The sequence below is a fragment of the Lissotriton vulgaris genome, chromosome 6 (assembly GCF_964263255.1).
Source record: "Lissotriton vulgaris chromosome 6, aLisVul1.2, whole genome shotgun sequence".
NCBI classification, from domain to species: domain Eukaryota; kingdom Metazoa; phylum Chordata; class Amphibia; order Caudata; family Salamandridae; genus Lissotriton; species Lissotriton vulgaris.
Genome location: NC_141694.1, coordinates 1,260,341,404 through 1,260,368,530, shown reverse-complemented (window position 1 = coordinate 1,260,368,530; position 27,127 = coordinate 1,260,341,404). Strand labels below are relative to the sequence as shown.

The window sequence follows — 27,127 nt, the reverse complement described above, 5'->3', positions numbered from 1 at the left end:
CAAATGTGACACGCTTCTTTTCGTTTTTTGTTTGATACAAAAAGCAAATAAAAATACTTTAAAATAAAAGTTTCTTTTTATTGCAAGCATACGCCATAAAAACAATATGTAAACAAAATAAAGCATGCCACCTCCTAAATGTGGGCGCCTTATGCTTGAATATAATTTTTATGTGACAGAATGGATGTTCCCATATGCCAAGGGGGCTTAGAACATGGACAATATGATTCTTCTTAGCACAAAGAAAGAGTACTGTTAGTTTTGATTTCCTGTTTAAACACACAGGAATGATTTTAAAGAATTATGAAAAAAGATAAAGAACGGAAGAAAAAGACATTAGCAAAGTAAAGTATTGACCCACTAGCCATGGTACTGAATCAGGGCATTTCTTTTAAGAGGGGGGAGTAGATGGGATCAGCAAATATGGCATTATTCAGGATGCAAGAGAGACTTGCTGAAGAGGGTTAACCATTGCCACATGCAGTATGCCGTGACAGCTGAAATTAAAATGTGAATGGCACATTACATTACATGAGTCTGGTAAAACCTCTAACGCTGTTTATAAGTCAGACCGAAAAACAAGATGAAAAGAGGATGCTTGAAATTCAATTGCCTTGACTGTCACATCAGTTTACAGTGTTTTGTGGCATCATCCTTTATAATAAGGCTGAAATTGATAGACACAAATTTGATATGCAACTGAGGCTAAGTACAAATAGTTGTTTCTAAATTCATTTTTGTGCTCCTAGCAATGCTAGTATTGTAGAAAAATAGATGTGCACAGGCAAATCACTTTATAGATTGGCAGCACTGATAAATGCAGGTCATGCTTGAAGTTCTAGATTTTTTTAAGTAACTTTAACCATATATTTAAAGATTTTCGTTCATGCTGGATTTTCGATATAAAAAGGAAATACAACATCAGTAGAAAAGAATCAATTCGAGGTTACTTTACCATTTCCAAGGCACCTCGGATGACACCACAGAGAAGATTACAGAAACACAGTGAAGATCTCCCCGCTGGAAGCTCTTCTACAAAGTCCACAAGAGGATTCTTTTCCAAAATTAAGGAAAACTCATTCTTTGACCGATTATTGCAGGTGACACTCGGGGTGATGCCAAGATACATCTTAAAGGCAACCTGAAAATTAAAAAGATCAGTGTTACAATGTGAAGTTTTCTGTCGACAGAAAATGGACGAGAAAAGGTGTACGCTTCATTAATTTGCCTTCATGTAACCTCCTAGTAATTTCTTTAATATAGGTAAGGTTTATTTCTGGAAAGAAAGCCAATAACATAGCACCTCTTGGTGAAACAACAGCTCTACCTTTAGCCAAGGCAAATGTATAGAAAAGATATTGCCCTGTCATTGAGCAAGTAGGGGTCCAACACAGAGCACTCTCACTTTTCTTCAAGGCAGGCAAGTAAGGCCGGCTGCCCTGGCCGAAAATATGGAATAGTGAACACTACACTAGGCCTCCTTTTCCCCGCACTAGTTTTACAATGAAGTCTGGGCAGGTGACTGCTGACCCTGGGCCATGTTCTCAGTTATGAGGTGGATACCATCTTAAGCCTAAAAACAATTTGGGTAAAGGAGGCCGAGTACACCTGACCTGGGTACAGCTTCACTTCCAACATTAAAAAGCCATGCATCTCAAAAAACACAAAGAAAACGTTGCGGCTGATAGGATGTGATACTTGTTACAGCACAAAACCTAAACAGAGTATGCAAAGTACCCTGTACACTTACTCCCAGATGGAATTTCTGTTTTTTTCAGTGACCTCAATTTTGATACGCCTAGTGGTTTTATTTGCGACTCTCACACACCTTATGGTGGCATGCTTCATCATATGGTCGCACCCTGGCCCCTGTAAACCTACATGGGCTCCGACATATTTCAGGGAGCACTTTTGGTATTATCACCGATGGGGGTCTGAAGATAAATAATTCCTAGGGTGCACCCCGCTGTCCCTTTAACTTAAGGTGTTCCTGGTATGGTTAAAAGTTATGCGGGTGCTCTAAAAAGGATGTAATGTTCTTGATATGTAGACTCTTCCTTTTGCTTGCTTTTGTGCACAATGGACACTCTGGCTCCAATGACAAGCGATATTCTCTTCCTAGTTGTTAGTTTTAGATCTGTTTGCGAAAGACCGCTTGTGGCCCACTCCAAAACTCTTACAGTGGGCTTAGAGTCTGCCCCTTGCTTACCATTGGTTAGCTATAGTGTCACTCTTATTTGATGGCTTTCTTTTTCCTTCCTGTGTTAGTTCCAACCCTGGTGCACTGACTCTTTTTAATATCCTTTTGATTGACTGACTTGAATCATTCCACTGATCGCATCAGTGAACTATTTTTTTCTTCAGCACTCAATTAAAGTGCAATTTTTCACGCGCTCCAACATGTGCTTCTACCCCCACCACACACACTACGTTTTGCTCCCTCATCCCCCCCAGGCTCCCCAAGTTCGACTGCACCGCACCCCGCCCTGAATGTTCTTCTTTGATTTTATTTTTTCTCCCTAGTCCCAGCCTCCCTTTTGCTTTCCCCCAACCACTCAACGCACTTTCTATCCAACCAGACAAGTGCTCACACTCCCAGTTACAAAACCAGAGACGTAAATGACACATTAAAAAAGAATTCTGTTTTGAGGAGAGGTCGATCTTCTGAGAGATTTTACCAAGTGGAGATATTTAGGAACACAAAATATAGCGGTACCGGTAGAAGTTGACAGAAATCATCATAACTTAAAAGAACACTTTGTAAGAAATTGTGCATCCAATACAACGCTTTACAAGCAAATTATGTGTCTATAAAATACCTCAATAAATTGATAATCTACAAAGCTGGAGTAAAGCGGGGCTGAATAGATGAAAAAGTTTACATTTTTTACTCTCTAACCATTCTAGTGTAAGCTATTCTTCAGCGAGCGAAAATGTTATTGTAAGACAGCAGCTTTGTTGGTGGCCGTCCGATGTCACCATTCAGAATCTGGTCTGTCTTCTATGTCTTTGTGTAAGTGTGAAGCTAGTAGCACCTTGCTGCTGAAAAGGGTAGAGCTCATGGGATGAGCGGTCAGTGCCAACAGAGGGGCCTGGGCAAAGCTGTTACTACCAAGCTCGATTGGTTGGTGACACACTGACATTACCTCCTCGTCCTGGCTTCCTCGCCACAGTAATTACCCATGAGCCTCCGGCTCCACACAGAACTCCAAGTACAAAAACAGCACTCTAGTCTCCCTCTCCCTCGTCCAAGATGGCCCCCAGTGGCTCCAGCCAATCCCATAAAGGAACACAGAAGCACCAACACGACCTGTTCTTTTTTTATGCACTTCTCCAAGTGCTGTGTTCCCTGCTGGTCAGGTGAGTGGGGCTGGAGTCCTACTTGAGCAGTCCCCTTATGTCCTGGGGTATCTAGTTTGGGGGAAGTAGTTTTGTGTATTCTATGTTTGTAATAAGGTTGTTTTTTTCCCCCTTCTTCTGCCTCCACGCCTCTTGTCCTGCTTAGCGGACTTTTCGTGGCGTTTTATATGGGCTATGAGTCATTTTGTGACTCGTTGTACAGGTCGTCTGGAGTCCTGCTCTGCCGATTATATATGATTTCCTTCCGGCCGCTCGTCCTGCTGAGCGGACGTTGCGCGGCCGGGTGCGCTTGCTCTGGGCACCGGAGGCTCCCGATTTATATATATGTTTTTTCTTTCTATTGCGGAGCCGGGTGTGCTTGGTCTGGGGGCTGGAGGCTCCCGGTGGCGTTTTGTGCATATTCCCGGGGCCGGGTGAGCTTGCTGTGGGGGCCGGAGGCTCCCGATCGCTTATTACCTGCTGCCAGTTCTGTGCATATTCTCATGGTGCGGTGGGAGTGCCTTCGGGTCCCCGTTGCTCCTGCTGCCGGTGACGGTATGGGGCTGTATTTGCGCATGTGCGCGGATCTTCATGCTGCCTTTATGTTGTTGAAGGTCGGGCGAGGGCTGGTTTCTATGGTTGCCTGGCAACCTCAGGACCTTTTTATGCCGGGCATATTGTCCCGTTCCTTGCCTGTATTCTTTTCGCTACTTCACTCGTGGGTGGCTATGATGGAGCGTGGTTCACCAGTATGTCCTGCTCCTGGTTCCTTGGTAGTGGCTTTTGGTTCAGGAGAGCTAATTCCTTCTTTGGAAATTATTACAGCGAATGATTCTGCTGTGGCTGCGGCATTGCAGGGTCAGGTTCCTGTCCCTCCTGCTACAAGGGCAATGGTTGATGGTGCTGCTGCTGCTGAATCTGGGAATGAGGAGAAGGTTGATGTCAGGGGTCGCTTTGTACATGGTACCGACCTGAAGGAGGTACTGGGTCGCATTGCAATTACTTGGTGTTTCCTTCTGTTATACCTCTGGTGGACGCTCTGTTTTCACTGTATCGGCGTCCTGAGCCTGATTCTTTGACTGTCCATTCTTCTATTTTAGGGAAATTGCAGGAGATCGAGAGGGTGGGGTCGTTTGTCCTACTGGTTGCTCCGGGGTGGTGCTGTCGTTCTTGACATCCCCTGTTGCTGGAATTGGCTGTGTCTCCGGGCTGGACGTTACCTTTCGTGCCTTATCCTCTGTTGGGTCCTTTTCTACCTCTGCCTATGTTCCGGTCCCTGGGTCTGCGGGCCTGGCTCTTGAGTGGGGATCGCTGATGCGTGCAGGTTGTTCTTTTGCGGTTGCTGGCGTCCTTCAGCATTCTCGGTAGCCTTCTACTCCTGAGTCCTTTGCTAAGCATTGGGATGACTTTGCCTCTTGGTGTATGGGTCACGGGTCTGTCATTGGATTCTTTGGACCCTACTCGACTTCTGGATTTTTTGGATGTTTGTTTCCTTTTGGGCTTGACCATTTCCACTCTCCGGGCTCGTTGGGCCGCCATTCGGGCATTTCATGTCCCGCCTTTGTTTCGAATTTATCCTTTGATGGCTCGACTTTTTAAGTCGCTTTCTTTGCAACGTCCCCGTCCTATCTTATGTTCTCCTCCTTGGGACCTTCCTCTGGTGTTGCGTTCCTTGCAGTCGGCTCCTTTCGGGCCTTTGGTGTCGGTGGGCCTGGAGTTCTTGACACTCACAGTGGTGTTTCTTGTGGCTCTTGCCTCTGCCAGGCGTATTGGTGAGCTGGGTGCCTTCCTGCGGTCTTCTCCATTTTTAGTCATTTGTCTGATCGTGTGATATTGCGCCCTCATCCTACGTTTATTCCTGAGGTGGTTTCTTATTTCACCGTTCTGCTGAAGTGGTTCTTCCGATTCTTTGTCCTGATCCTTCCTCGGCTGCGGATTGCCTTCTCCACCTGTTGGATGTGCGTTGTGCGTTGTCGGTTTATTTTTCACACGCTTCTTCCTATTTTAAGGTTGACAATTTGTTTGTCGATTTTGGTTTGTCTCGTCAGGGCCTGCAGCCCTCCCTGTCCACTGTCAGTCTTTTGATTACGGAGGCCATACTGTTGGCTTATGGTTCTGTTTCTGTACTTTCCCCTCTGCCTGTTCAGGGTCGGTCCACCGGATCTGTTTCTGTATCGTGGGCCGCTTTTCGGGGTTTTTCCATAGACGATGTTTGCCGGGCTGCCTCTTGGTCGTTCCCGCATACTGTCATGTCCCATTATCGCCTTCGGATTGGGGGTGGGGGTTCGGTTTCCTTTGCCTCTTCTGTACTGTCTAGTCAACAACAACAGTCCTAGTTCTCATGGCAATTTTCCATTGTAACATTGTAAAACATCTCTGGCCCACGTGCCTAGTCCAAGGGATTTCTTTAATCTTAAGGAAAACCTATGATGCTTCAATGTATTGCCTGTTAAAACAACAACCTCTCTGATTAAAACAAACAGGACAGCACAAACAAAAATGTGTGAAAAAGCGAGATGGCACCTCACGGGCGCACCACCAATGGGGCCCCTGATTGGTACTCACCAGGATGGCCCTGTTCTCATCATTGGTGCCATCAAGCTAAAACCAAAAAAACGTGTCTCGAACCTCAAAAGTAAAAAGACAGTGAATGGTGCAGTGGACACAACTTATATGTGACAAAACTAACAACATTTAACATATAAATCACTGTGCAACAGGGACCATAAACTTTACTATCATTCCCTTCTTTGTTGCAAACCAGTGAACACACATATACTAAAAAGAAAGAGAGTAAATACTACCTATCGATTTACTCTCTACTCACAGCCAACATGTTTCATTGCCTTGGTTTCTATCAGGCAATTTCTTCAGGGCAATATACTTTGAATGCCACTGCAAGAGACACTGAGGCTTGGGTGCTGTAACAAAAAACAAATAAGAGTGTGGTCACCTGGTGTCCCCCTCTGTATTCTGCAGTTTAAAATGTCAAACCACCATGCTATATTCAGTAAATGAAATGTATGAAAGGAGTCTATTTACCCTGCATATAGTTTTGCCTCTCATACCAGTGAAGAAGGAATGCTAAAAAACGGAATCCAGCCCCCTCAGGTGGGCATGGTCCTTACTCCCCGTTCGAGAAAGTAACTGTAATTTTAAAAAACAGGGTATTACATTAATTCAGCATAGGCGCCTGTTCCCAGCTAGCGCTTTCAGACATCCAGAATGCAGCCCTGTTAGATGTTAAATGTTACCGGTAGAGCAGTAGCGGTAGGCGTCCTCTCAACCCTCCAGCTCCGAGCGAGTAAGTTTCTGTATATTTACCGGTTAAGGAGCGATCGGATTGGTTCAGGCTGCCGATTTTCCGTGTCTCGGATTGGTTCCCGAGAACACGTTCCGCTCATTTCAATAGGTCAGCATTGTCTGTTGACACGGAAACCGGTTTACGCGTCAGACCTCAGACTGTCCTATTGTCAAATGCCGGTCTTCGGTAGAAAGTCTCGGCCATTTGTAAATGGGCACTTTAGTCCAGGTTTGGAATGGTTATAACCTGCGTTTAAAATGTTTGGTGTATGCCACAGATTACAGCGAATAGTATTGCTGACACTAATAGGTATAAGCATTTATAATGTTTAGAGCGGATCGTATTGCTAACGTTAACAGGTGCATTGTTCGTATCTCATATTTGTTTAGTGAAAAAATTTTTCCCGATTCATAATATATTAAATGGATTTTAATATATTAACGGTTTATATTGGCAGCTCACACCGTTTGGTAGGTGTGGTTTGGAAAGTTAAAGGCTCTATCACCCTACTAGGACAATTCAAATCATATGTTGTGAGGGCCAAGGTGCTACTGGGTTGGAGCATAGGGTCATTAATATAGATGTTATATATATTAATTTTAGGATATTAATTTTAGGATGGAGGAGTACCACCAGTCAAATAGGACAGCAGAACACTATGCTGGAAGGCAGCTCTTCAGAAGGTTAACGCAACTTATTCCATTCTAAAAGTTCGTTCAGCCCTTTCTGCTCACTTTGTTCTTGGTATATCCAGCGGGCTTCCTTATTGATTAGTCGTCTTTCCACCGACTGTGCATCGCCCATCACTCTCTCTAACACTACCCAAGAAAAGGTGTGTTTATTGCGGTGGCAGTGTTGCACTAACTTAGTAGTTAGTTTTCCATTCCGTATCGTACTGACATGTTCTTGGATGCGGAGTTTGATCTTCCGTGTGGTCAGTCCGATATACTCCAGACCACACTCGCATTTCAATCTGTATACCACGTTGGTTGTATTGCAGTTACTGAAGTGGTTCAGTGACCACGTCTTCCCAGATTGAAGCGTCACGGTGGTAGTTTTCTTAGTCATTGGACACACGGAACAACTCCCACAAGGAAAATGTCCGTTGGGGATGGTGGTGTTCTCAATCTCCCGTCTTTCCACACTTCGGGTGTGAACGAGTTTATCCTTCAGGTTACTCGCTCTTCGAAAGGCAAACCGTGGTGGTGGCATCTTGAAGTCCGCTGTCGAAAGTAGGGACCAGTGTTTCCTGATCGACTGGCGGATTTTTGTAGCCATGGGATCGTAGGTCATGACTACAGGTAGACAGTCTGATTTCTCTTTAGCTTGTGTCTCTAGCAGGGCTGCTCTGGGTGTGTTCAAGGCTCTTTTCTGGGCTTGCTTAACTACTTTCCGTGGGTATTCACGGGCTTCCAGTTTCAAACTTAGGGCTCCTGCTTGTTCTTTATATAGTTCTGTTGAAGAGCAGTTTCGTCGGTACCTGAGAAATTGTCCTACAGGGAGATTGTCCCTCAATGCTCTCGGATGATATGACCGGTATGACAATAATGAATTCCTATCGGTCGGCTTTTGATGTACGCTTGTTCTGAATCCTCCTCCTGATGCCTCAATTTCAAGATCCAAATAGACCGCCTTAGTGTGGTCATAGTTCCAGGTGAACCGCAAGCTCATGTCCTGAGTGTTTAGCCAATTTAGAAATTGGATCAGGATTGCTTCCTCCCCTGTCCAAAGGAGGAGCACATCATCAATATATCGCCTCCAGAGACGTATGTGGTCTCTGAAGGGATTGATGTCAGATTCGATGACGTGCTCCTCGAATTGGCCCACATAAATGCAGGCCAGGCTAGGTGCCATCGTAGCCCCCATAGACGTTCCCGTCACTTGCAGAAAAAGGTCGTCCTTGAAGCAGAAAAAATTCCTCGTAAGCGCAATTTCTATGCACTGTAACACAAAACTTTGTGGGGTGTCGTAGAACCACTCTTGTGTGGCCAATGCTCTGGAGGCAGCTACTAGTGCTGCATCCTGGGGAATACATGAGTACAAAGACTCTATGTCTATAGTTACAATGTATTCGTTGGCAGGTTCAAATGTTGTTTGGTCCAGGACATTTAAAATGTCCATGGTGTCCTTGACATATGATTTCTGGGTTACCACTGATTCACGGAGGAAATAATCAGCGAACTGTGATAGGGGCTCCAGAATGGATTGGATTCCCGATACAATAGGCCGACCCGGGGGGGGCCGGGCCGGCTTGTGTATCTTTGGCAGGATGTAAAATGCCGGGATCCTGGGATTGGTGTTGACGAGGAACTCCGCTTCCTTCGCGCTTATCCACCTCTTCTCCTTCGCCTGTCCCACTAGGTCAGTTATCATTTTCATAAGATCTGGAGTGGGATCTTTGGTGAGCGGTTGATAATTAGTTCTCACACTCAGTAGACGGCGGACTTCAGCCTCGTAGTCACAAGTGTTTAATACGACGATGGCTCCGCCTTTATCGGCGCTTTTTATGGTGATTTTATCGTTTCTTTGTAGGGACTTCATAGCCTCCCAGTCACTTTTCGTCATATTTTTAAAAACACCTGATTTGTTGTCGTTTTCTATTCTCCCAATTTCCTCTAGAACTTTAGCTTCAAAAACTGCCACTTCCGGGCCAGTAGCTCCAGTCGGAGGGCAGAAAGTAGATGGTCTTCTCAAGTTGGTATAGAAGCCCTTATTCTCCTCAGATGGTTGTTTCGCGAAGAATTTCTTCAATTTGATCTTTCTCATGGTTTCATGAAACTCAGTCCGGCATTTAAAAGCATCATGGATAGGGGTGGGGACAAATCCCAGCCCTTTATTAAGTACATGTTCTTCCTCCGTTGTTAACTGATGATCGGACAGGTTGACCACAATACTCATCACAGTGGCTTCTTTCCTCTGCTCCGTGTCAGACGTGGGGAGAACGGTTGCCATTGTTGTGGTTGCCGGCTTCCGCGTCCTTTTCCTTTCCCTTGTTGTTGTCCCGGTCCCTTGTTGGACGCTTGTCCCTGTTCTAAAAAACTCCGTAACAAGGTGCTCAGGTCAGTATTGGAAGCTTCTGATTGGTTGAATCTTACCCTGCTGGTGCTGGGTCCTGGTTCAGGCTCGTCTTCACTGGAGGTATTGTCAAAGGTCCAATTAACAGGTGTTCTTCTTTGTGGTTGAAATCTGGCACCTCTGCCTCTTCTCCCTCCTCCGAATTGTTGTGGCTGTTGCTGTTCTTGAGCTGATTCGTAGTATGAATCACTGACGTAGGGGAAAGCCCATTCATGTGTATAGCGTTGTAAATTGCGCTGCAATCCCCTAATTTTCTGTGTTATCATGTATTGTTTGTATTCTTCCAGATCGTCTTGGATTTTTTGTAGATGGTCTTTCGCGTCAGTGAAACTACTGTCCCGACTGATGGCCTCCTCAAGTTCTAAGATCTCCTTAAGTACTTCTTCACTTAGTCTCTGGGCTGTACTTATTATCAATATTAACCAATCCCTGGTACACTTGTTGGCGATAAAGCTCCAGTCTCGTCGGAACTCTTTATCATCAAGGAAGATCCGCGGTTCTATTCTCACTATTAAACTTGCTGGTGAAGCTCCAGCTTGGTAGTACTCAGTCATAAGAGCCCCATGCAGGGCAATTCTTATGTGTTTCTTTTTCAAATTAGTGAGTTTTTCCCATTCTTCTCTAACTTTATTGTTACCAGAGAGGGGATTCCCTTCAAATAATGATGGGCGTGAGAAAATTGCCGCGATCTGATCATTCGTGAAAGCCAGGCAGTTTTTATCCATTCTCAAAATACAGGCTTATTGGTGGTTTGAATATGCAGTTAGTGGTGGGGGAACCAGGTTAGAGTGACCACACCTATATGTTAAAAATCAGAGTTACGACGTAAGGTTGTATAAAGGTACTCTCACGGCTGAGCCGCCGTACACAAGGCACTACACAAAATGGGAGTCTAGAGGGAAAGACAAAACGAACTAGGACGCCCTCCACTCTGAAAGCTAGTCAACAACAACAGTCCTAGTTCTCATGGCAATTTTCCATTGTAACATTGTAAAACATCTCTGGCCCACGTGCCTAGTCCAAGGGATTTCTTTAATCTTAAGGAAAACCTATGATGCTTCAATGTATTGCCTGTTAAAACAACAACCTCTCTGATTAAAACAAACAGGACAGCACAAACAAAAATGTGTGAAAAAGCGAGATGGCACCTCACGGGCGCACCACCAATGGGGCCCCTGATTGGTACTCACCAGGATGGCCCTGTTCTCATCATTGGTGCCATCAAGCTAAAACCAAAAAAACGTGTCTCGAACCTCAAAAGTAAAAAGACAGTGAATGGTGCAGTGGACACAACTTATATGTGACAAAACTAACAACATTTAACATATAAATCACTGTGCAACAGGGACCATAAACTTTACTATCATTCCCTTCTTTGTTGCAAACCAGTGAACACACATATACTAAAAAGAAAGAGAGTAAATACTACCTATCGATTTACTCTCTACTCACAGCCAACATGTTTCATTGCCTTGGTTTCTATCAGGCAATTTCTTCAGGGCAATATACTTTGAATGCCACTGCAAGAGACACTGAGGCTTGGGTGCTGTAACAAAAAACAAATAAGAGTGTGGTCACCTGGTGTCCCCCTCTGTATTCTGCAGTTTAAAATGTCAAACCACCATGCTATATTCAGTAAATGAAATGTATGAAAGGAGTCTATTTACCCTGCATATAGTTTTGCCTCTCATACCAGTGAAGAAGGAATGCTAAAAAACGGAATCCAGCCCCCTCAGGTGGGCATGGTCCTTACTCCCCGTTCGAGAAAGTAACTGTAATTTTAAAAAACAGGGTATTACATTAATTCAGCATAGGATGGGAAAAACTCACTAATTTGAAAAAGAAACACATAAGAATTGCCCTGCATGGGGCTCTTATGACTGAGTACTACCAAGCTGGAGCTTCACCAGCAAGTTTAATAGTGAGAATAGAACCGCGGATCTTCCTTGATGATAAAGAGTTCCGACGAGACTGGAGCTTTATCGCCAACAAGTGTACCAGGGATTGGTTAATATTGATAATAAGTACAGCCCAGAGACTAAGTGAAGAAGTACTTAAGGAGATCTTAGAACTTGAGGAGGCCATCAGTCGGGACAGTAGTTTCACTGACGCGAAAGACCATCTACAAAAAATCCAAGACGATCTGGAAGAATACAAACAATACATGATAACACAGAAAATTAGGGGATTGCAGCGCAATTTACAACGCTATACACATGAATGGGCTTTCCCCTACGTCAGTGATTCATACTACGAATCAGCTCAAGAACAGCAACAGCCACAACAATTCGGAGGAGGGAGAAGAGGCAGAGGTGCCAGATTTCAACCACAAAGAAGAACACCTGTTAATTGGACCTTTGACAATACCTCCAGTGAAGACGAGCCTGAACCAGGACCCAGCACCAGCAGGGTAAGATTCAACCAATCAGAAGCTTCCAATACTGACCTGAGCACCTTGTTACGGAGTTTTTTAGAACAGGGACAAGCGTCCAACAAGGGACCGGGACAACAACAAGGGAAAGGAAAAGGACGCGGAAGCCGGCAACCACAACAATGGCAACCGTTCTCCCCACGTCTGACACGGAGCAGAGGAAAGAAGCCACTGTGATGAGTATTGTGGTCAACCTGTCCGATCATCAGTTAACAACGGAGGAAGAACATGTACTTAATAAAGGGCTGGGATTTGTCCCCACCCCTATCCATGATGCTTTTAAATGCCGGACTGAGTTTCATGAAACCATGAGAAAGATCAAATTGAAGAAATTCTTCGCGAAACAACCATCTGAGGAGAATAAGGGCTTCTATACCAACTTGAGAAGACCATCTACTTTCTGCCCTCCGACTGGAGCTACTGGCCCGGAAGTGGCAGTTTTTGAAGCTAAAGTTCTAGAGGAAATTGGGAGAATAGAAAACGACAACAAATCAGGTGTTTTTAAAAATATGACGAAAAGTGACTGGGAGGCTATGAAGTCCCTACAAAGAAACGATAAAATCACCATAAAAAGCGCCGATAAAGGCGGAGCCATCGTCGTATTAAACACTTGTGACTACGAGGCTGAAGTCCGCCGTCTACTGAGTGTGAGAACTAATTATCAACCGCTCACCAAAGATCCCACTCCAGATCTTATGAAAATGATAACTGACCTAGTGGGACAGGCGAAGGAGAAGAGGTGGATAAGCGCGAAGGAAGCGGAGTTCCTCGTCAACACCAATCCCAGGATCCCGGCATTTTACATCCTGCCAAAGATACACAAGCCGGCCCGGCCCCCCCCGGGTCGGCCTATTGTATCGGGAATCCAATCCATTCTGGAGCCCCTATCACAGTTCGCTGATTATTTCCTCCGTGAATCAGTGGTAACCCAGAAATCATATGTCAAGGACACCATGGACATTTTAAATGTCCTGGACCAAACAACATTTGAACCTGCCAACGAATACATTGTAACTATAGACATAGAGTCTTTGTACTCATGTATTCCCCAGGATGCAGCACTAGTAGCTGCCTCCAGAGCATTGGCCACACAAGAGTGGTTCTACGACACCCCACAAAGTTTTGTGTTACAGTGCATAGAAATTGCGCTTACGAGGAATTTTTTCTGCTTCAAGGACGACCTTTTTCTGCAAGTGACGGGAACGTCTATGGGGGCTACGATGGCACCTAGCCTGGCCTGCATTTATGTGGGCCAATTCGAGGAGCACGTCATCGAATCTGACATCAATCCCTTCAGAGACCACATACGTCTCTGGAGGCGATATATTGATGATGTGCTCCTCCTTTGGACAGGGGAGGAAGCAATCCTGATCCAATTTCTAAATTGGCTAAACACTCAGGACATGAGCTTGCGGTTCACCTGGAACTATGACCACACTAAGGCGGTCTATTTGGATCTTGAAATTGAGGCATCAGGAGGAGGATTCAGAACAAGCGTACATCAAAAGCCGACCGATAGGAATTCATTATTGTCATACCGGTCATATCATCCGAGAGCATTGAGGGACAATCTCCCTGTAGGACAATTTCTCAGGTACCGACGAAACTGCTCTTCAACAGAACTATATAAAGAACAAGCAGGAGCCCTAAGTTTGAAACTGGAAGCCCGTGAATACCCACGGAAAGTAGTTAAGCAAGCCCAGAAAAGAGCCTTGAACACACCCAGAGCAGCCCTGCTAGAGACACAAGCTAAAGAGAAATCAGACTGTCTACCTGTAGTCATGACCTACGATCCCATGGCTACAAAAATCCGCCAGTCGATCAGGAAACACTGGTCCCTACTTTCGACAGCGGACTTCAAGATGCCACCACCACGGTTTGCCTTTCGAAGAGCGAGTAACCTGAAGGATAAACTCGTTCACACCCGAAGTGTGGAAAGACGGGAGATTGAGAACACCACCATCCCCAACGGACATTTTCCTTGTGGGAGTTGTTCCGTGTGTCCAATGACTAAGAAAACTACCACCGTGACGCTTCAATCTGGGAAGACGTGGTCACTGAACCACTTCAGTAACTGCAATACAACCAACGTGGTATACAGATTGAAATGCGAGTGTGGTCTGGAGTATATCGGACTGACCACACGGAAGATCAAACTCCGCATCCAAGAACATGTCAGTACGATACGGAATGGAAAACTAACTACTAAGTTAGTGCAACACTGCCACCGCAATAAACACACCTTTTCTTGGGTAGTGTTAGAGAGAGTGATGGGCGATGCACAGTCGGTGGAAAGACGACTAATCAATAAGGAAGCCCGCTGGATATACCAAGAACAAAGTGAGCAGAAAGGGCTGAACGAACTTTTAGAATGGAATAAGTTGCGTTAACCTTCTGAAGAGCTGCCTTCCAGCATAGTGTTCTGCTGTCCTATTTGACTGGTGGTACTCCTCCATCCTAAAATTAATATCCTAAAATTAATATATATAACATCTATATTAATGACCCTATGCTCCAACCCAGTAGCACCTTGGCCCTCACAACATATGATTTGAATTGTCCTAGTAGGGTGATAGAGCCTTTAACTTTCCAAACCACACCTACCAAACGGTGTGAGCTGCCAATATAAACCGTTAATATATTAAAATCCATTTAATATATTATGAATCGGGAAAAAATTTTTCACTAAACAAATATGAGATACGAACAATGCACCTGTTAACGTTAGCAATACGATCCGCTCTAAACATTATAAATGCTTATACCTATTAGTGTCAGCAATACTATTCGCTGTAATCTGTGGCATACACCAAACATTTTAAACGCAGGTTATAACCATTCCAAACCTGGACTAAAGTGCCCATTTACAAATGGCCGAGACTTTCTACCGAAGACCGGCATTTGACAATAGGACAGTCTGAGGTCTGACGCGTAAACCGGTTTCCGTGTCAACAGACAATGCTGACCTATTGAAATGAGCGGAACGTGTTCTCGGGAACCAATCCGAGACACGGAAAATCGGCAGCCTGAACCAATCCGATCGCTCCTTAACCGGTAAATATACAGAAACTTACTCGCTCGGAGCTGGAGGGTTGAGAGGACGCCTACCGCTACTGCTCTACCGGTAACATTTAACATCTAACAGGGCTGCATTCTGGATGTCTGAAAGCGCTAGCTGGGAACAGGCGCCTATGCTGAATTAATGTAATACCCTGTTTTTTAAAATTACAGTTACTTTCTCGAACGGGGAGTAAGGACCATGCCCACCTGAGGGGGCTGGATTCCGTTTTTTAGCATTCCTTCTTCACTGGTATGAGAGGCAAAACTATATGCAGGGTAAATAGACTCCTTTCATACATTTCATTTACTGAATATAGCATGGTGGTTTGACATTTTAAACTGCAGAATACAGAGGGGGACACCAGGTGACCACACTCTTATTTGTTTTTTGTTACAGCACCCAAGCCTCAGTGTCTCTTGCAGTGGCATTCAAAGTATATTGCCCTGAAGAAATTGCCTGATAGAAACCAAGGCAATGAAACATGTTGGCTGTGAGTAGAGAGTAAATCGATAGGTAGTATTTACTCTCTTTCTTTTTAGTATATGTGTGTTCACTGGTTTGCAACAAAGAAGGGAATGATAGTAAAGTTTATGGTCCCTGTTGCACAGTGATTTATATGTTAAATGTTGTTAGTTTTGTCACATATAAGTTGTGTCCACTGCACCATTCACTGTCTTTTTACTTTTGAGGTTCGAGACACGTTTTTTTGGTTTTAGCTTGATGGCACCAATGATGAGAACAGGGCCATCCTGGTGAGTACCAATCAGGGGCCCCATTGGTGGTGCGCCCGTGAGGTGCCATCTCGCTTTTTCACACATTTTTGTTTGTGCTGTCCTGTTTGTTTTAATCAGAGAGGTTGTTGTTTTAACAGGCAATACATTGAAGCATCATAGGTTTTCCTTAAGATTAAAGAAATCCCTTGGACTAGGCACGTGGGCCAGAGATGTTTTACAATGTTACAATGGAAAATTGCCATGAGAACTAGGACTGTTGTTGTTGACTAGCTTTCAGAGTGGAGGGCGTCCTAGTTCGTTTTGTCTTTCCCTCTAGACTCCCATTTTGTGTAGTGTCTTCTGTACTGTCGACTGGGATTCCCTGAGGTGTATGTTTCTGTGGAATTTTTGTACCTCTTGTGATTCAGATATGTTTCTCTGCATGTTTTATGTGGAGTGTTTTCCTTGCATGAAGCTGATTGCTTTGGTATCGGCTCATGGGTAATTACTGTGGCGAGGAAGACAGGATGAGGAGGTAATGCCCCGGTTACTTACCGGTAATCTTCATTACTCAGAGTCCATGTCTTCCTCGCCATAGTATAGTTTCCCTTCCCTCCCGGCCCTGTTGGTGGCTTCATGTCTGCGGCTTGGTTCTTCAGGTCGTGTTGGTGCTTTTGTGTCCCTTTATGGGATTGGCTGGAGCCACTGCGGGCCATCTTGGAGGAGGGAGAGGGAGACTAGAGCGCTGTTTTTGTACTTGGAGTTCTGTGTGGAGCTGGAGGCTCATGGGTAATTACTGTGGCAAGGAAGACATGGACTTGGAGTAATGAAGATTACCGGTAAGTAACCGGGGCATTTATTTTTGGCTAATGTCTGGCCCTGCCACTCCATCACAGACTGAAGTACCGATGTTGTTACTTCAAGACTGCCAAGCGAAAGGGGTGCTGCTAGTGTGGTTCTCTGTGGCATGCTGTCCATTACAGATGGCCACCATGAGAAATTACACTTGTTTGGCAGTCTTATGGCAACTGGGGTCATATAATGATAAGAGTGCTATGCTGCCCCCTGTGCAGTGGTGCATCTTAAACAATGTACCACCTGGCGCAGACTTGAGCATTGTGCCGTATTACCATCAATTCAGCAGCAACCTCGGAGCTGTCCTGGGGGAGGCACATTAGGGAAAGATGGAGCGACTCCTTCAAGCAGCCGCTCCTTCTCTCACGGTGGAGGTGCCACACGGCTGCGCAGCAAAAGGGTACAGAGCTCCCGCTGCAGGCTGGTGAAGTGAGTGAGTGCACCACCTGCTAGGGATGTTTGGCATGGTCCAGGGGAACCACCCCCTTTAAACTCTTCGGAGGACTGCCTTCAGGGGGCGTATGGATTTTGGGACACTTTTGTGGTGGAGCTCAGTCGATGAGCCTCTTTGCCTCTGCTCCAGCATCCATACTATGGTGTGGTGCAGAGGCAAAATGTTGTGCCTCAGGCAATACCCTCTGAAGATAGTACTGGCACTTTATATGCACTTGCTGCATCAGTATTACAGAAAGGGGTGCAAAAGCATCGGTGGCCCCTTCTGTAACACAACAGTGCCCCAAGAGCATGGAAAACGGACGCACATGCTTTTATTTCTCCCACCCCCTCTGGGCACTGTCAGCGCCCTCCTCTTCCCACGATAAACAACAGTGTGATATCATATGTTTTGTTCATCAAGACAAAAGAAAGCTTTCATTGAAGATTTTGTCAGTTTCTATGGCAATTGTAATCTTCTTTTAGATTAATGGAAATTAACATATACAGCAATGCAATGGGCCTGCCTGTGCAGGGTGAAACATGTGAAACCAACAAAAGCAAGTATGATTAAAGTGTAGCAGGTTGTTAGATAGCAGGCTCTTCACACATGAGTCTAAAGCTCCTGGGGAAGGAGGTAAGCTTTGTTCCATGTGAAGCCTGTAGAAATAACGAAACACAAGTATCTCCTGAGAAGGAAGTTTATTCTCCTCTTCAACACAACCTCAATCCAATCAACTGTCATAACTGCCAAGCAGCCAAGACAATGATCATGGAATGTTCCACATACACAAGGATGAAGGGGAAGGTGAGGATTGACCAATACATATAATAACATCAATTAGATGTTATCCGTCAATTGAAGATACTTATACACTTAACAATAATAGCTTGTAATTACAAGGTGCATAAAAAGTATGAGGGAATCACAACAAGGGCCTTAGTTTACAGTACTGTTAGGATTCCATCCTCCCTGCAGCTGTAATCCACCCCAGTCTCCACCAAGTACACAGACAGCAACATTCTAAGCTATTTTGCATTCTAACAGCAGCCACGTGCCACATTCCAAAGCATGGCCACTCCACCCATACATACACAGACACATCACATCTCTACAAACATCTTATGTGTGACTCAGTTCAATGTGAAGAAAATTAAGTTTCAAGCGCAGTTCAGGGCGAGTCTCATTGGTCAAGGAGGTGTTCTAATCCCAGACAGCGACATTTGTTGAAAGAGAGTCAGTAGCAGCCAGTACACTCATTATAGCAAGCATCCCTCTCTGAGTAATTAAACAAATATTATTGTGAAAATAGGTTCAATTTGGAGGATGACAAATACACTGAGGAATGCAGCAAAGTAGGTAGCAGGGATCATTTTCACTGTAACCTGGACTCCTACGACAGAACTGTGCAGGCAGCCTGTCTGGTAGTTCAGTCGAACTGCTCAATCATATAAATGCTCCACCGTAAGGTTATAATGCTTTTGCATATGTGGAAAATGCCAACAAAAAAACTGTGAAAATACTGATGCACCAGTCATGTTGATTTGTCACATAAATACGGGCATCGTAACGCACTTTGAATACATATTAGAACTCTCCTAGCTTTTCTAGATGAATCCTAGTATCCTCGTGAAAGCAGTAAGTCTTCTCTCTGCTAGATTTGTTCTAACCCACTCCTGATTCTATCTCTTCACTGAATTGTCTCTTTGCCCTCTCCTCTTTCATTCCCATGAACCTCTCTCTTCCCTTTTCTCTTGCTCCAGACCCCCCTCTATCTCTCCTTCCCTCTGTTTCATTCTTCAACTCTGGTCCCAGATATGTGTGATTTAAATGTGCTAACATATGCAAACAGCATGCGATCATGCCTGAGTTTTCATGAATTAGTACATTAAGTCTAGATATATGTCTACCTCCAAATCACTTCTTACGTGTAACTGCATGGGAATACTTTACATTAATACGCCTCACAGCCTGTTCTTCCAGGTGACCTCTCTTTCCAGTGTGTCTCACCATTTCCTTCTCGCATGTGCCTCCCAATGTCATTCTTCCATACCACCCTTCACTCTTTCCCCTGGATGCTCGACATTCTCCACCACCTGCCATCCTCTTTCTTTTATTACATTTATTGTATTAATGCTCCACCCTGACCTACTTTCGCAGCTTTCTTGTTCTTTAAGTACTCCATGTAAATTCAAGTTTTCTAGCACTCTTCCTCGCGTGTTGCTTCCCCACAAACACCAGCCCTCCCCCGAAATTGTTTCATGTTGCTACTTCATCCTCCCTCTACACACACACACAGTTCATCTATTGCTCCACACTCCCCCCCCCCCTCCCCCCCATGGCTTTTCTTCTTCTGTTTGTTTTTACGGGGCAGGGAAACAAAATAATCAATACAACCCAGCAATGCCCAAACTATTGGCTTGTCAGTGTCTTTTAGCCCTAATGTCTTGCAGCGCATCTGCTGTTAAGCATGGCTGAAAGTCACTGAAAGCCCAGAATCACAGGATGTTGAGCCGACACAGAGTCTTTTCTACTCTCATGTTAAGTTTATTGTCCTGCCCCACCTAACACAAAAAAGCGCTATAGCTTTGGCCTGCGCTGGCCACATCTTGGTGCTTTTTTTGAGTGACTTTCAGTCATGCTGAACAGCAGATGTGTTGCTAGACAAAATGCCAAAATTCATTCACATTGACAAGGCCAATAGATCGGGCAGTGCTGATATCAGTTGGCTTTGCCAATGCTTGTTCGGTGTTGACAGGGTCTTACTGAACAAATTTGATAGTGAGAAACAGTTGAGGAGCTCTGAAGTGAAGCCTGTATGTAGCATAAAGGTCAGAGCTGCCGACAGGAATTGGGGAACCAGGTACGAATCTCAGGCCGCCTGAACTGTTTGGGATTCCGGACAAATCACTTGTGCTACCCCCTACCTACAACAATGAAAGTGTCATTGTGTAATGTAACTGGAGAGCACTTAAAGTGCTCAAAAACCATAGCTTGCTGTTAGCACTATGGCAAGATGGATGACTGAACAAGCACTCCAATACCATCGGATCGTGCAAAAATAAAAATAAAAGCAGCAGCGACGAGGGAGGTAGTGGAACGGGTTAAGCAGGGAAGCAGGAGGGCATGGGAGATGGGAGAGGGCAGGAACAAGTAACAATGAAGGGGAAAGGAATACCTTCATTGAAACGGGATCAGCGACAACATTTATGTGTTGTGGAATGTAACTGATTAGCACTTAAAGCACTCCAATACCATCAGCTTGTGTTCGCGCTATGGCAAGACGGAGGGCAGAATGAGTGCTCCAATATCAACGGATCTTGCAAAAAATAAAAAAAATGTGCTATCATTTTTTAACAATTAAAAAAAATATACATGTTTATATACATGTGCATGCATTTTAGCGGCATATGTGTATGTACAAGACAGACGCCCTGAAAACAGAAGTAATCAAATGAAGAAAAAAAGAAAATAGCTGCCCTAACCTGGAGCAGTGTAAGAAAACTTGGTCCATGCGCTATGAGAGGGCCAAACACAAGAAGAGGGCATGATGCCCGCATGCCGTGATGAATGCAATCAAAGAAAATGAGAGTGACGCTGAAGTTTAGAAATAGTAGGAGATTGGTGGTGTGTAAGCCCACAGATAGAACACAACACATCTCTTTGAGACAGCGCATGCGCTGTCTAGCCTTGCCGTAAAAACAATAGATTACACACAGGCAAAACCTACTGCTTTGCCAATACTGGTTGTGTTTAGAAATGGGGATATTAAGTTATTTATTCATAATCACAAAATGGCGAACTGAGGCCGAGGCTGGAAAGATAATATGGTGTCCTTTCGGAAGAGGATGTGGTGTAAGAGCTAGAGCTGACTACTATGGTACCAGTAAACTGAGGTAGAGTTTTGCCGTCAGCTTAACATTCTTGATTTTGAGCAAATCGGCTGGTGTTGGCGGTATATAAAACCGCACACAAAAACTGAAAGAGTCACATTATTAAGCTGGCTTACAGTAGTGAACATGAGGAAATACATCACATCGCCAACCACATTAAAAGGACTACTTTTGCCATTGACACTGAGAGGCAGGCAGACCTTGATGACATCAAGACTCAGCCTGGCTCAATTTAATTCAAGTTAAGCAACAATGGCGCGTAGAAACACTTCAGCAGTAAATACTGAAAAAGTAAGGAGGTGTCCTGAAATAAGAAATTTGAAGATACAAGAGTCCCACCCGATGACATGAGAAGCAACAAGGTGCAACACGAAGAGTTTAAGCATTTCACACAGGAGAAACATGGCGATGCAATTACAGCAGAAGACAGGTACTTTAGAAGCTCTGACATGCCTGGTAATAATGCATACCTGATTCACTTGACGTCTGCTTTTCCAGCTATAAACACATATGGTATAAACATACACACCTAGTACCCACACGCATAGGCAAATACACAGAGACTACACATGTGCCAAGTAATAGCAGCTGTGGACACATGCTCCAATCAGCACATCAGCTATCCACTAATAGCAGTGGATGTTTACAAGTACTTGTTGTTATCATCCTAAGCACCTTTGTGTTACTACTCTTATCTTTTTCTGGAGAAATCCAAAGATAAGAGTAGTAACACAAATGCTCTTAGGATGATAACAACTTATTCTAGGGGGGCGAATAGACTCCGAGCAATCATGAGAAAAAATTGGAATTTACTGAAAACTGATCCAGTGATTGGAACAGATCTGCCATCACGCCCTATGATAACTTACAGGAGGGCGAGAGCTTTAAAAGACACCCTCACCAAGAGCCACACAGTAAAACCGGTAGTTAAACCTTTTGGAGACCCACCATCCGGCTTTTTCCCATGTGGGAGATGTAAGGCGTGTAAGAACAGTAAAAAGACGCTGACATATAAAATCGGGGAAAAGGTTATGAAAATAAGAAAGTTCCTAACATGTACAACACCATATACAGTTTATTGTTTAATCTGCCCATGCGGGCTGTGGTATATAGGCAGCACCATCCACCAAACCAAAATCCGCATACTAGAACATCTCAGGCCATCAATAAGGGGGATGTGAATTACCCAGTGGCGAGACACTTTCAGAAGTATCATGAGAGCAATAGTGATTTAATATCTTATTTTGCACTAGACCAAGTTCCCATGAGCGTAAGAGGGGGGGATAGATTAATGAAATTACGCAGATTAGAATCGAGGTATATAATAGATCTCTGTACCAAGACGCCGAATGGCCTCAATAGTCATGAGGGATTAGCGGTACATTTAGGATAAAGGGCTCTTTATCATATATGATACGTTCTGTAAAGTGAAACTGTAAAGAGTATAGAATCATTAGCGGACTAATAGGCTGTAAGGAAATATGGAATCATTACTGAGATTTTGTAAAACTTTTAATGAGATTTGGAAATTTATGTATATTCTTTTATGATTTGGGTTTGCACGTTTTTTGCACAAGAAATTGAGGGCAAATACAATACACTCTAGCCCATACAGGGCAAGATAGTAAGACATAAGTGTGCCCATACAGGGCCAAATCATGAGATATTACTAGATCGAAGAAATGTTTTTTCGTTAGTAATGAAGTGCATTAATGAATTGATGTATTATACCATTACAAGATGGCGCTCATGCGATGGAGTGTAACAGTAGGGTATTTGTCCTTTGTTAGTATTTATGTTAAAATTTGAAAAAGAAATCACATGTTTGTATTTAATGTGGCCGCGTCCGTCATACCCCTGTACCACAGAGGAAGGCGTATGCCGAAACGCGTCTGGTGCGTTTGAAAGTCGGAATAAAATCTACGATTTCCCCCCCGTGAGTGCTGTGTCTCTTTGAAAGGGCGAGGGGACGAGGAGCGCGATATTTTATGGTTGCACTTGCCGTAAGTACAGCACCCGTGTACGAGTGCGTGAATCAAGTGCAAAAGGAGCCAAGATATATATATATATATATATATGTATTTAAAATATATATATTTTTTTAGTTACATTAATTATTTCTCAATTTTACATGTATTTAAGTATTTTAAATATGTTTAAATTAATTGAATTTATTATTATATTACTTTTAATTTACTTTTAAGACATTTAAAAAATTCGATATTTTGACAGTCTATATTTTTTACACTCGATATTTTGGAGTCGGTTTTTTTGTACTTACCTGTTTGAAGATAGGAAGTCGATATTCTTGCAGTCGATATTTTTACCTCAATATTTTGCACTCTCGATATTTTGACTGTCGATGTTCTGTCAGTGATCCTAATTTACTATTGTTATGTTATGTTATGTTATAACAATTTATTATGCGCACAGCGACTCCAGCGAAGGAGCATTCCTACTCCAGTCCCCGTGGATAGTAGGGAAGGTGTTGGATAGTAAATTAAACTAGTACCTATCCTAGAGCGCCCCCAGCGCAATTCGTTGTAATGACTTGCATTGAAAAACCTGGCGGTTATAAAGGTACTGCGTGGTAAAAGTTGCGTCGTAAAGGATGTTTCCCAGCTTGCTACAGCAAGTGCCGAAGGAAGCCGACTCTCCAGCCTATACACTGATCAGGAAGCTGCCCTCCTCTGCTGAGAAATCCAGCTCCAGTGTTTCTGACTTTCCTTGCGAGGTGTTGGGAGATCGAGTCCCGAGACAGAGATACCAGACCTCCTTCATTCTAAGGTATGGAGCTGATTAGAACCTAGAGAAACCTTTGGTAGATTCTTGGCAAAAACTAAACCTATGCTTAAGACCATACTTACTTTTTCCCTCGTACTAGACCTAGGTTAGGTACATTGGGGTATGCGTATTTTAGAAGCACCAGTTGAGTATTTTAGCTGGTGTTATTTATGTATGAATTTTTATAAGGCTTAGAAACCATACAATCCTATTACAGTAATATTTCATAATACTATTCTCGCTGTAGGCATTATACTTTGCATTCTGTCTTACGATTGTACCAGTTCACCTCTCTTGTATGAGAAAGAAGACTGTTCAATAAACCTTTAATTGAAAATGCCTGTCTCAATATTTCTCTGAAACTCTGTGGAAACGAAGCATGCACGATTGACTGAGTGAAATACTTATCTATTGTTTCTACGACTCTGAAGATAGTTATTCCAGTCCTAGGGAAACAAAGTTGTCATGTTTATGCGGTTGTCAAAAACAAATCCCTTCTTGTGAATTCAAGAAAGTTTCTAGTGAGCTCTGAGCTAGCTGGCACTCAATTAAGTTTAGTATATTTGATAGAGACCTTGGGGCAGATGTATCAAAAACCATTTTGCGAGTCCTTAATAGCGATTTTTTGCGAATCGCTATTTCGGTATCGTAAAATGGTATGTAAGAAGAATTCTGCGAGAAAATAGCGATTTCTTAAAAATCGCAGAATATGTTGCGATTTATTTACGATTTCTGAAATTGCGAATTTCGCAACTTAAGAAATCGGAAAAACGGGAATCATGCAATGCAGGAACAGCCTGATGACATCACAACCAGGAAGTTCCAGTGGTTGCTTGCACCTGCTACCCAGAGCCACACCCAGTGGCAGTTGGAAGAGTGTGCTGAGGCAGAGCAGACCTGTTTGGAGAGCAATGGAGTCACAGAAGGCACAGGAGGAACAGGCATTGGAAAAGAGGAAAAGAAAGCAGAAGTTTTCAGAAAAGGAGCAAGAAGTGCTCAATGAAGAAATGGTGTGTAACCATGAGGACCTGTTTGGCAAAAAAGCATTGAAAGTACCTGACTCCAGGAAAAGAAAAATCTGGCTGAAGATCCAGGAGAAAGTTAACTCTGTAGGAGTCACCACTCGCTCCATTGAGGAATTAAAAAAAGGTGGTATGACATGAGACTCAGATCCAAAGAAAGACTTGCTGAGAGGATCAAAGATGCCAACCAAACAGGTGGTGGAACTTCTGTAGTGGACAAACCCACACCCCATGAGGAACTGATTGAATCCAGACTGTTACCTGAAAGTGTGAGTGGAGTGGCTACCATTGACAGCTCTGAACCCACAGCAACTCCACAAGGTAAGATGACTGCTAATTGAATCCTGTGTGTGTTACAAAAATGTGTGTGTGTGCTCTTCATGTCAGATTAATAGTAGTCCACTTACACTGTGAAACAAGAACTGAGCAATGCATTATGGGAGTGGTAGTCCTATTGAGATAGAAACACTCTCAACCATAGTAACTCATGCCATTTTACAAAATAGGTCATTGGTATGCTGAAGCAGTGCAGTACAAGTAGTATTCTGCAATGAAATAATTTATTTTGTATTGAGAAAAAATTCACTCTACATCCACAGAACATACAAGTGAGGCCAGGACAGACAATGAATACGAATTTACTCCTCCACACGTGACGTCAGAAAATGAAGAAGTCACTAATGCCCCTGTGCAACATCTGCACATACAAAGGAAGCGCCGACATGTACCACCTATAGTACCAATGGGACAGGATGAAAATTCTGATGTTGAAGCAGTTCCCAATGAGACAGTTACAGTGTCCTCCCAAGACGCACAACAGCAATCCCAAACTCCAAGGAGGGCACGCTCATTCCGTCTGGAGGCATCTGGAAGTAACACAGGACAATGTGAAGGAGTCACAGTGTTTGCAGGCCTTGAGCAGAACATGCTTCAGGTGCAGCGCCTACAACATAAGGCACTGAGATCAATTAATAGGCAGCTACTAAAATCAAACAAGAACCAGGAAAGCATGGCTGCTTCAATTGACAAACTCTGCGTGACACTTGTAAAAACTGAAAAGGCACGAAACAGGGCTGCACAGGCTGCGCAGGATAGAATGCACACATACACCAAGGCCATCAACAGGCTATGTGCAGTCACCAGCAATTTTACATGTCGCAGTATCAACATGCAGCGTGAATTAAGTGACTGCACACGTGCAGTTGCAAAGAGTGTGGACAAAATGACATTGGTTTTGGAAAGCATGCAAACCACCCACTCAGGTGCAAGCGCTCTCCTCTGCTCTGGAGAAAGCGAGGACAACTCCAGTAGGAGTAGTAACAACCCCACCCCAACTAACATCATGGTGCAACGCAGAAGTGGAAGGCGTTCCACTACCGGAGCTGAACAAGAGGCCATGCCTCCACAGGAGCAACATGCCTCCACCCGCCAGCGTAAAAAATGACTTAAATTGTTCAATGACCTATGCAGCAGTAATGCATTGAGGCCAGTTTTTTCATTTCATTAACACGTATGGATATTTCAGTTTTCAAACATTTGTAGTAATGAGTCAAACTTATAGTACTGTTTGCATGTTCTGAATTAAAAGAACAATTGCAAACTAATATTGGTGTTTAGTATTTTTTCTTACCTAAAAATAGTTATGTGTAATCTCTGCCCTTCTTCGACAACCAGCCATGGCTCCTACTCCTGCCACTGCCATTCTTGGTGGAGGGTTATCATCATCATCAGATGTGTCAGAGTCACTCACTTCAATTTCTGTGCCTTTGCGAATTGCCATGTTATGCAGCATTGCACATGCTGTTACAATTTTGCAACATGTCTCTGGATTGTATTGCAATGCACCTCCACTTTTGTGTATGCATCTGAAACGGCTTTTCAGGATTCCAAATGTACGTTCAATTACCCCACGTGTAGACCGGTGTGCCCTGTTGTACCGTCTTTCACTTGCATTTGCAGGATTTAAGTATGGGGTGAGTATGAAATCACGCACTGCGTAGGCACTATCACCTGCAAGTTAGAGAGGAAAAAGTAACTGTATGTTCCATTCCATATTGATGGATGGATGGATGGATGGATGGATGGATGTTTGCATGTGTATTACTTACCTAGCAGGTATCCATCTCCAAACTGACCAGCACTGAGACGTCTATGAATTGCGCTATGTCTGAAGATGTAAGAGTCATATGTACTCCCTGGAAACTTTGCGACAATGTC

At 43.8% G+C, this 27,127-nt stretch overlaps 1 protein-coding gene across 2 annotated transcripts in view; it reads right to left on the bottom strand.

The window, feature by feature from the left end:
• The window catches only part of TRAPPC3L (trafficking protein particle complex subunit 3L), a 606,266-nt gene that overhangs the window by 9,454 nt on the left and 569,685 nt on the right, over nucleotides 1-27,127 (bottom strand). For both annotated transcript variants that reach the window (XM_086927373.1, XM_086927374.1), the window contains one exon: nucleotides 956-1,141. In XM_086927373.1, the coding sequence (XP_086783499.1) occupies nucleotides 956-1,141 (186 nt within the window). The remainder of the gene's footprint in view (nucleotides 1-955; nucleotides 1,142-27,127) is intronic.